Source organism: Podarcis vaucheri (assembly GCF_965113315.1).
Source record: "Podarcis vaucheri genome assembly, chromosome: 10".
Taxonomy (NCBI): domain Eukaryota; kingdom Metazoa; phylum Chordata; class Lepidosauria; order Squamata; family Lacertidae; genus Podarcis; species Podarcis vaucheri.
The window spans coordinates 52,610,777-52,621,443 of record NC_138748.1 but is presented as its reverse complement, the minus strand read 5'-3'; the positions used below and the strand labels follow the sequence as shown (position 1 = coordinate 52,621,443).

The 10,667-nt window shown below is 45.4% G+C and overlaps 1 protein-coding gene across 2 annotated transcripts in view; it reads left to right on the top strand.

Moving 5' to 3' along the window:
• The first annotated feature begins 8,983 nt into the window (after positions 1-8,983).
• BRAF (B-Raf proto-oncogene, serine/threonine kinase) overlaps positions 8,984-10,667 on the top strand; it is a 61,263-nt gene continuing 59,579 nt past the window's right edge. For both annotated transcript variants that reach the window (XM_082240490.1, XM_082240489.1), the window contains exon 1: positions 8,984-9,158. In XM_082240490.1, coding sequence (XP_082096616.1) covers positions 9,018-9,158 — 141 coding nt within the window. In that variant the 5' untranslated portion in view covers positions 8,984-9,017. The remainder of the gene's footprint in view (positions 9,159-10,667) is intronic.

Sequence of the window (10,667 nt, the reverse complement as noted above, 5' to 3'; positions counted from 1 at the left end):
TTTCCCATTGTATGGGAGCGTTTACAGTCACTGGATAGTTTTGTTTACGAAGCTCTTAAAATAAGCTAGATGCTGGAGAAAACTGGTTAGAAATAAATAAAAGACCCTTTCCGAAAACTTCATGTTCTAAATAGTTAACACTACCATGCCAAGAAGAGACTGATAAAATGATAATATAATTAGAAGAATGATAACTGAATTTAATAAGGATTTAAATTTAATAGGAACATAAGAATCTGCCTTATATGAGGTCAGAGTAGCTCAGATTAATCCATCTAGCCCACAATTGTCAAGTCTGGCTGACAACATCTCTCCAGAATCTGTGGTTAGCAATTTTTTATATTGCCTGTTACCTGATCCTTTTAGCTCGAGATCCCAAATGATTGGATCAGAGACTTTCTGCATGCGAGTAATGCACTCCTATCAATGAGCCATGGTACCACAAGAGACTTATTAAGATTTAGAAGGGATTGAATCAAGGAGACTGAAGCATCACAGCCCAGAAATACCACTTTGACGGAAGTAGGGATGGAGAAAGGCTGTCAGCTTTCAGCCTTACAGGAAATGGTGGTTGCAGTTTCTTGGGCTGATTTTGCCAATAAGTGATTAAGGGATTTAAAAAACAGAAATATCTCAAGTCAATCCAGTTTTTGGTTGGTTTGCATTCCGGAGAAAGTCAATCATAGGTTGAAAGAGTCGTCATATTTTGTATAAACTACTGAAAGTTATCCTGTTCCTTAATCCCATTCTCCTTTTTTCATCACACTTATGGGGCGTTCAGACTTCAGGCTTGATGGATCTATTCTGCTGTTGTTTACTATCCTCCAACCAGAGCCAGTGCAGAAGAATTGTTTGTTGAACCAGATACAAACTGATGGCTGGGGGGGGGGGTTATAACCAGTTACCCACTACAAGTCATGAGCGATACACTGCGATGATCTGCATATGCAAATACAGATCCATATCTGAGAGACTACAGATGTAGAGATTTCAACAGAAAACTCTTAACATTGGCTCACACAACTGCAGGAAGATGTTGTCCAAGACAATTACTCTTATTTCTAAGGTACAAGGCCTACACACCATCCCCCCCCCCAAGGATCCTGGGAAATGTAGTTTGTTAAGGGTGCTGAGAATTGTAGCTCTGTGAGGGGTAAACTTCAAGGCCCGTGATTCTTTGCAGGTAGGGATGTGTGCTTTGTTGTGAATGCAGTAACAGAGATAAACAGTACAAGGCAAACCATGACAACGTTTTACGGATTTTAAAAAATAAACCTAGAAGTTTACTTGGAAGTTTCACCTATTGGGAGTCAGAAACACTTGCAGATTTGCTAAAATCACCCAGCAGAACTCAATTACGCCAAGTCAGCGGAGCTCATATATTATCATGTAAGCCGTGGGCAGGGACTATGTTGTTTTTACGTTTTTGTGTAGCACCTAGAGAATATTTTGTTCTTTATGAATAATAAAAGCAAAAGCTGGCAATTCTCTTCTATTCCTGGGGAATGTGGTCATATTATATAACATTATCAGAGTTACGTCTGAGTGCAAGAGTTCATTGTTCCATGGAGAATCCATGACTCATGAATGACCCAAGATTATCAGCAAAAGGGTCATTCAGTGGTCACTAGGAATTTTTGTTTTGTTTGAGCCAGCTGGTATTGTAATTTTTAAATGTGTTGTTTGCAAAGCCCCTGGCCTTAAGGCAGGCAAAGGCAAACTCCGGACCTCCAGATGTTTTGGGCTACAATTCCCACCATCCCTAGTTAACAGGACCAGTGGTCAGGGATGAGGGGAATTGTAGTCCCAAACATCTGAAGGGCCGGAGTTTGCCTATGCCTGCCTTAAGGTGTGTCCTCACATACTTCATTTGTTCAGGACAGCACAATAAGGCATACTTGTTTATAGGTAAATATGTCTAAATGCAGTTCTTTATCAGAAAGGGTTTTAGCATCCGTATAAGGGTGCTTGGGCTTATAATGCGTTGTTTGTATTTTCAAAAGGGTTCCAGATTTTTAAAACAACGCAGAGAGCATAAGTTAGGCACTCAGGGTCTCATTGTTTCCAATCACCTGTTTGTTTGATTTTCACTTTACAATTTAGTTGGGGTACTCAAGGGTACACGGGTGGCACTGTGGGTTAAACCGCAGAGCCTAGGGCTTGCCAATCAGAAGGTCATTGCTCGGTCCCAGCTCCTGCCCACCTAGCAGTTTGAAAGCACGTCAAAATGAAAGTAGATAAATAGGTACCGCTCCGGCGGGAAGGTAAAGGGCGTTTCCGTGTGCTGCTCTGGTTTGCCAGAAGCAGCTTAGTCATGCTGGCCACGTGATCCAGAAGCTGTCTGCGGACAAAACGCCAGCTCCCTCGGCCAGTAAAGCGAGATGGGCGCTGCAACCCCAGAGTCGTCCAAGACTGAATTTAAGAGTCAGGGGTCCCTTTACCTTTACCTTTACTCAAGGGTACGCAGTACCGGCACCATTTTTTTTTTCCTATAAGAAAAGCATTGCCTCAAAGTGTGGTACTTATACTGTAACAACTTCATGGTGACTAAAGGCACCTTTTTTTCTAGAAGAAAAGCACTGGGTGTGGAAGTGTGGAAAATTGAACTGGATAATGAGAAACTGAGAGAAACTGAAAATGGCAGATTTGCCAATTCCTATTCATAGCCAATCTGGGTCTCTCTGGCACATGCCCATGAACATTATGAGTCACAGCTTCCCACCTTACCATCTTTCTATAGTGCAGCTGTGGCAAACAAGCTTGTCACATCAAATGCAATGTGCCACTTAGCACTGTAAGTCGGGAAAGCCACGGTGAAATGTTTGTTGGCAAAACTCTGCTTTTCTGGCTTTTAAAAAGTCACGTTACTACTGACTGACTAGTGAGTCGTAAAAAGGAGGAGGATGGATTTGGCTGAATTGGACGGAAACTGCATTTAAAGTGTGGGCCGATCTAACAGGCTGTATGGAACGATCTCCTGAGACCCAAAGGTCGTTCTCTTATTGCTTGAAGCACTCAGAGCTATACTAGAGAAAGCACTATTACATATAGTATCAAGATGGCTATATGGGATTTGGGAGGGTAAGCTTGGGTGAACTAATAGCAGCTTTTCCACAGCAACCTTTGAGGCGGGAGGAAAGATATTAGAACAAACTTCTCAGTTGACTAAGAACTGGGGGTTTATATCCATTAGGCTGTTTCCTTTGTACACTTGACTGTACTTTTGTCCGTCTCACTGCTCTTAAAACTAGCTGTAAATATTTGATGGGGTTCATTTTAATGTTACCACAGCTGGTTATTGTTGTTTTTATTTGGCTTTTCAAGCAAGAAACTTTGTAATAAGCCACAGACAAAATAGCAGCACGCATAGGCAATAGATTCACAGCCAGGGGTTGCAGACCACGGCCCTTTTCAACATTGCTGCCATAGTTTTCCAACAGCAAAAGCAAAAGTCCAACAAGGACTGCAGTAGTTTTCAAACCATCACCAGACACATTTAATTCTGAATTACGATGTTTATTGCTACTTATAGCATTGTTCTCACATTCCTCACATTTGCATGAGTCGTGTCTGTGCAGGATAGCCCAACAGTCTGACAGGAGCACCTCAGTGCTTGAGAGTTTGCTTGTTTCCTTCTAGAGTGCCCCTGTTCCAGGATACTACCAGGCGGTAGTCGTCCTTGTATTGTCAGTTTTCTCCCAACCATCATCCATGGTCAACAGGGGAAAGAGCACTCATCTTCTAACCAGAGAGCACTGCATGATACCTGATGAACATGTGCTCTTTTCTAATGCTGGGGCAGAGCAATGGTGAAGACCCTGTTGCCCTCCTGATGTTTTGCCCTACAGCATAGCTAAGAGCCAGAGATGATGAGAGCTGTGATCCAAGAAAACATAGAAAGCCACAGGCTCCCCCCTGCCCCCATTTGTGTAGAACATTGTGGATTGGTGACACGATCTTGTCAGGAAATGAAGATGATGTAAAGCAGCCAGCATCATTCATGACTGATATATAAACAGCCTAAATCAGATTTTAACTGCCATCCATTGCTGATATTATTTATTTCAAAAATGCATCGCTATTCTGCTTTCGCTTTCCACTAAAGTGTCTCTCAAGAACACTTACAATAAGAAGCAAACATAAAGGAAAAAGTAATGCAGTCGTTAAAATGCAAATTAACGAAACTTAAAGCAGTAGCAAAAAGTAAAAACACAAGAAGCAGCATTAACAGTCAATATGCAAAACAGCAGTAGAACCAAAAGCTTCTTTTAAAAGGAAAGTTTTCAACTGCTGGTGGAGCACAAATAAAGACGAAGATAACCTAACCTCTTGGGCCATTGGGTGTGCCACATATAAGGTGTCACCACAGAAAAAGTTCTATCAGGAGTTGCCACAAACCTTGCCTCAGAAGGCAACAGAACGTCCAAGAACATCTCAACAGCTTTATCTCCAGATTAATATAAGAGGATGTGTTCCTTCAAGCAGTTTGCTCCCAATCTGTTTAGGGTTTAATGGATAATAACTGCCAGCTCCTTTTTTTATCATCAGAATGAAGCAGCACCCTTGCTAAGATATGGTTCTTTGCTCCTCACCATATATTTTAAATATCTCAAGAACCACCAGCTGCTTGGTGGCACCATTACAGATTTTGATGCTGCTCACCAAAAACTGATCTGTGTCAAAGACCAAATGGGTTCATTATTACTTTGCTGTAAGCCCTGTTCATATAAGTGTGTGTGTGTGTGTTTTCACCCAACACTAAAGGTATGTAATCTTTGATGAAACCATTCCATTGAATATGATTGTGCAATTTCCCACAAATTAAGAGCAAGGCCATCTTTATTTCAGGGCAGAAAAAATATCAACAAAAATTGATTTATCAGACTTTGTTGGTTTGCCTTGGGACACTATCGAGAGGGTATGAATTTGCTTCCAAGGAGTAGGACAAGATTTCCCTCAAAAACAAAATTCTCCCGCCAATCCATTGGGGAAATGCAGGTTTTTGGTAAAAGGATTGGCTAAAAAGCCTCTGGGAACTGGCACTCTGGAGTGGTAGCACAGTGTAATAAGGTTGTGAGGGGATTGGCTGGATGTGACCATTTGGAGGTCTGGATGCCCTCTTTGTCTTATGTCAACAGACAAGGGCAGTCACTTCAGCCCCCCAATTTGCCATGTTAATTTGTATAGGGATATGATAGGGAATGGAAACTGAGTCATGTCTCCAGATGTATCACATAATATAAGAAATGCTACACTGAACAATTTGCAATGAAGCAGTTGATTTGCTATAAGGATCGAGTGAGTCTGTTCTATTTCAATATTACTGTGGTTTCGTTAGGTGCACTGTGGTACAAACAAAATAAAATTTCTCCTATGACCTACTAAAATTATTGGCAAAGTGTCTGGACCCAGCACAAAATGATATCTTGGCAGGAAACATTACTTTTATTTTATTTTATCATTGGATGTTTTCAGGTTATGCCTCTTCGTGGAGGGGGGGGGAATCCGAGTAGCGGAAAGAAATTGCTGGTTCAAGAAGTCCAATTTCACCTTTCTGTTCAACTATAAGTCAGTCAATCATTTGTAACTGCTGTCACACAAGTACCTGAATTGGAACATATACTGGACTATTTTGAGGGTCACTGAAAAGATTGGTTATGCTTTCACACACCATTCTCTACTGTACTGTAACTCAGAAAGAGGATCTATAGATCTCTCCCAAGCAGTTAATGCTTGAACTCCAGAAGTCATCTGTGGCTGAGTGATTTCCACTTCACACACTACAAGAGAGATGGAGAAATCAGAAATATGAGGCACTAAACTACAGCTGTCTACACACTGCCATTTAATCTGGCTCCAGTACACTCCCAGCACTACTGCTTGAAGCTGAGGACACATGGTGTTGGCCCCAATCCATAGGTATCCTGCAGTTTCTTGAAAAATGACTGGCATTTGATGTGCTTTCCCTCAAATCAACAGCTCTGAAAACATAATCTGTGGTTAAGCCAAGGTGTAAACACTTCAGACATCTGTTGTGCATGTGCAGATGACAGTGGGTGTCAAATGACAACTTCAATGAATAGGAGTTTGTGGGGTTTCAGGCACAGAGAAAGCAATCAGGTAATTAGGTGCAGCAACATAAAAATGAGAGGATCTCACTTACTGGGGTCTCGGGAACATCGTGTGATGCCTTTTGCATGATTTTGCCAGAACCTGGATGCCAAAGCGGCACAACCCCAGTAAGTGAGACTTTGGTGCAGGTAGCAAGGGTGTGTGTGTGTGTGTGTGTGTGTTGCATGGTGTTCAGCACTTCTTTTTCCTCCTCCTCTTCTTCTTCTTCTTCAGTGATCACTCGTAGCCGAGTAAGATTGTCTTCCATAAACACAGTTTGAACAATGAGTCTGTAAGTGACTGTGGAGGCCAATTCTGGATCCACACGTCCTTCCACAGTGGGGACATTGGTTTCCGGGCGGGAGTTGATCACGGTGTGGATTTGCCTAGCGTGCCTTCCTCTTAGTACATTTCTCCCTTGTGTCCTGAGTTCTAGTGTCTTCAAAGCCCATGACACCTTTGTTAAAGGCTGTTCCCCAACTGGAGCGCTCTGAGGCCAGTGTTTCCCAGTGTTTATACTACTTTTTTTTTTTAGATTTGCCTTGAGACAGTCTTTAAACCTCTTCTGTTGACCACCAGCATTACGCTTTCCATTTTTATGTTCGGAATAGAGTACATAGTTGCTTTGGAAGATGGTCATCAGACATCCACACAACATGACCAGTCCACATGCAGGGCGACACTTTTCTGTTTTGCCTCAGGCAGTGGAATGGAATGAGCCGTCACTGCTACCTAGTATTGTCTCTGTCTTCTTCTGAACACAAGGCAATAAGGTTTCATTTTCCTGGGCATTTGGACAGTATTAATGCTCGATCTTTTAGCAGCTTTGAGACAGTATGTCTCTGCATGCCAGTTGCTGGGAATATCAAGTTGGTGGAGTGCTTTTGTGGGCTTCCCATAAGCATCTGGTTGGCCCTATCACCCACACCATATATTTAAAGCAGCTGACTTTCCCCAAAGAATCCTGGGAACTGTAGTTTGATAAGGGTACCAGGAACTGTAGCTTTGTGTGGGATCTTCTCAACACCGTTATAAAACTACAGTTCCCAGGATTCTTTGGGGGAAGCCATGTGCCCTAGGGCATGCGTAGACATGGGATAGGGTTGCATGTGTTGCCTCTGGTGGTTCTGGCTGCAGTGTTAGCCCTTGGGTTGCGCAGTTCTGTTGAAATGACCATAGATACTTGTCTGGTTTAATGTATTCCACAGCCAGAGCTACTGAGTAACATGCGCTTTGGATGGGCTTGGTGAGGACGATTTAGCACTTGTGTTTAATGTCCTAGTTTAGTCAGGTTAGATTACATAATTCTTGGGGCTTTATTGGGGGGGCGGCAGAAGGACTACAGAGTGGTGTGTATTGCAGCTGTTTTTAGAAGTCTGGTTTTGTATTTTTCCCAGATAAAACAAAATTTCTTTCACACCATTTGCCTCATGTCATTGAATTGTGGTGGGGATTGTGCGGTTCGCTTCCAGTGCCAAAATGTATTGTGCCAGCCCTGGATCCAAGTGTCCAGGTCAATCTTTGTGTTGCTAATATCCTAAAACAACACTTTGACCTCCACATACGATTACACATGCCTTTATCTCCACTTTTAACATAATCAGGAGCTCACTTAATAAATAAATGCCCTGTTGAGCATTGGAATGATATGATGTGGAGCCATTTGATTGCTCTGTAAACACAGGCTAATCATTTTGAAGCCCTGTGGAGTCAGATGTAGATAACCATTATCATTCCTATCAGGTTTAATAAGTTTCTAGTCGGTCCCTCCCCTTTAAACCCTTTCAAAATATTTTAATTCTGATGGCTACAATCTCTTTTATTTGGAGATATTTCACATGAAGCACCCATCAAAATTAGGGATATTAGAATAGCCTATATCTGCTCAACACTCTGATATCCCAGAGTCTTAATGCCACACTCCAAATGATTCCATCCTAAGTATTCTTAAAACTGTTTTATCTTGGCTCACAATTTGAAATAGCAACCAGCTTACTCAGCAAAGCAAAATATTTAGTTTCATATATGCGTAGTTTACTGGGGTTTTTTTCATATATCTCTTACACATGCATATGTGTGCACTAGAGATCTGTCTGCTAGCGTGGAAGATGTTCTGTAAAATTGGTGAATTCGATCTCTCTCACAGGTGCATTGGAGACGTTCCACACGGGGAAATAATTATGATTCCAGGGTACAACAGCAAAAACCAGATTTGAGTATATGGTTCCCAAACCACTTATATTCTTTGGGTAGTCTTTTTTGTTTATTATTTTTAACAACCACTGATACTGATACTAATGCTAATATTTATTGAGATTAATACTATTCATATTGGGCAGCAGCACTGCAAGGCGATACTAATATAGCTTGCGTTTAAATGCACAAATGCGTACCTGACGGTAGGAGGAAAAAAAAGACCGTGCAAGGAAAACAAGAGTGCAGTTTATAATAATAACAACCGAGGTGGCGAGGCAGTGGGAGGGAGGTCTGAGAGGAGGCGTGGCGAAGCAGTTCCGCGCCCTCCGGGTTCCCTAGGTGACGCTGGAGGAGGAGGGGGGGGTGTCGCGCCGTGACGTCAGGGTATTTCCCGGTGACGTCCTCCCGGGCATGCGCAGTGGCGACGCGGCGATTCTGGGTGACGTCACGCCCGAGGTGTGACGTACGGCCGCCGCTGGCCGCCTGGAAGACTCTCTCGGGGAATTTTGCTGCTCTTGCTGCCCACTGACCCACCCACCCCCCGCTCCTTTTTCTCCCCCCTCTAGTCCCACCCCCCTTCTTCCGCTACGGGTCGCGGTTGGGGGCGGCCGGGTCGTCAGGGGCGACACGGCTCCCCCTCCCCTCCGCCCCCCTCCTTGTCCTCCTCCCCCCTCCTGCCCCCCTCCCCCTCCTCAGCACTTGGATCCAAGATGGCGGCGCTGAGCAGCAGCAGCAGCGCCGAGGGGGCCTCGCTCTTCAACGGGGACATGGAGCCCGAGCCGCCGCCGCCCGGGGCCTGCTACGCGGGGGGCAGCGGCAGCGCAGGGGGAGACCCCGCCATCCCGGAGGAGGTGAGGCCCGGCCGTGTGGGGAGGGCGGTATGAGGCCGGCCTGGCATCCTACGGCGCCCCCTTTCCCTCCTCGCCCTCCTCCCGCTTCCCTGCGGGGGGTCCGGCGAGGGGCTCCTGCTGGAGACTTAGGCCCGGCAGCGGGAGGCAGGTCGGGTGGCTGGGAGACAGGTGGATCAGGGCCCCCGGGCCACCTCCCCCCGTGCCAAGGCGACGGGGCCAAAGGGAAACCGCGAGGCCGGGCGGCGGGTTGAGGTTCGCGGGTGGCTAGCAAAAGCCGCCCCGGCCTCCCCCTCCTCTGGCAGCAGGTGAAGTTTCCCCCCGTCGCGGAGGAGAACCCGGCCTCCTTCGCCTCTCCAGCTGCAGCGCCGGCGGTGAGGTTGGCAGCCCCAGGAGGGATGGGGGGTGTTGAGGTCGACGGCGGGACTCCTAGCAGGGCGGCTCTCCCCGTCCCCCTCGGGCCCCTATCCCGTCCCAAATTCCCTTGGCGTGCCTCTGAGGCCTTGTCTGCTCGCTCCCTCGGTTTGCACAGGGGAGGCAGTGCCTGGGATTTCTCCTCCGCTTCTTTCTCTCCCTCCTCGTCTCTGGTTCTCCCGATCTGCACGGTCGTCAGCAGCAGTTACCTGCCAAGGGTTAATGGAACTGGAGCAACACTTCGTCAGCTCCCCATCCCCCTTCTCCCCACAAGTGCAGTAGGGACTCCCTCGGCCCCAGTTGCGTGGCCGCGGAAGGCCAAGGGAGTTGATTCCGCGAGTGCGGGAGAAAACGGGGCACCTTTTGTTTGTTTTTATCTCGCTGTCTGTATCGGAGAGAAGGGGGGGGGGTTGGGCGCCTGTGCTTCGAGAGGGCCAATTTTGTAGAGCTGAGTTATGAGGGTTGGGTTGCCACCCTTTAAGCCAAGCAGTATTAAAAGCTCCCAGCAGATTGCATCAATATTATTAAAAACAAACACGGTCACATGTGCTCTGTGAACAGCACTTTGGCACGGATGGGGTAGGGCTGTGGGTTTTGCTAGGCTCTTGGCATTTGCATCCTTTTTGGGGGAGGTAGTGGCAGTGACAGATAATTTTCAGTACTCAGACTCCAGTATAGAAAAATGCACAAATCAGTGACGCTGCTTTATTAAAAAAACCCAAGTGTAAGTAAGTAAGACATGGTTCATGTCTTCTATAAGTAATTACTCCTAAAATAGCTGATTTTTTGGGGGGGGAGGGATGTATTAGGAGTACACATGATTAGAAGATACATGCATACATGGCTTATTCAGTTTGCTAGGTAGTGCTTGCTTTCTGCGTATCTCTTTAGCGTGAATGCTTATCGGTCACTTTTGTGTTGTGTTACAGATTGGAAGCCATTTGGGGAGGACCAGTGTAGATTCTGTGTGGCATTGTCAGCTATGGTTGGCAAGACATAAGGATTAAGTTCAAGTCTGTATGTGTGATTTCTCCACAGTTATTGGAGTTTCAAGCTCATGTCCTCCCAACACAACAAACATACACCAGGCTGATGGTA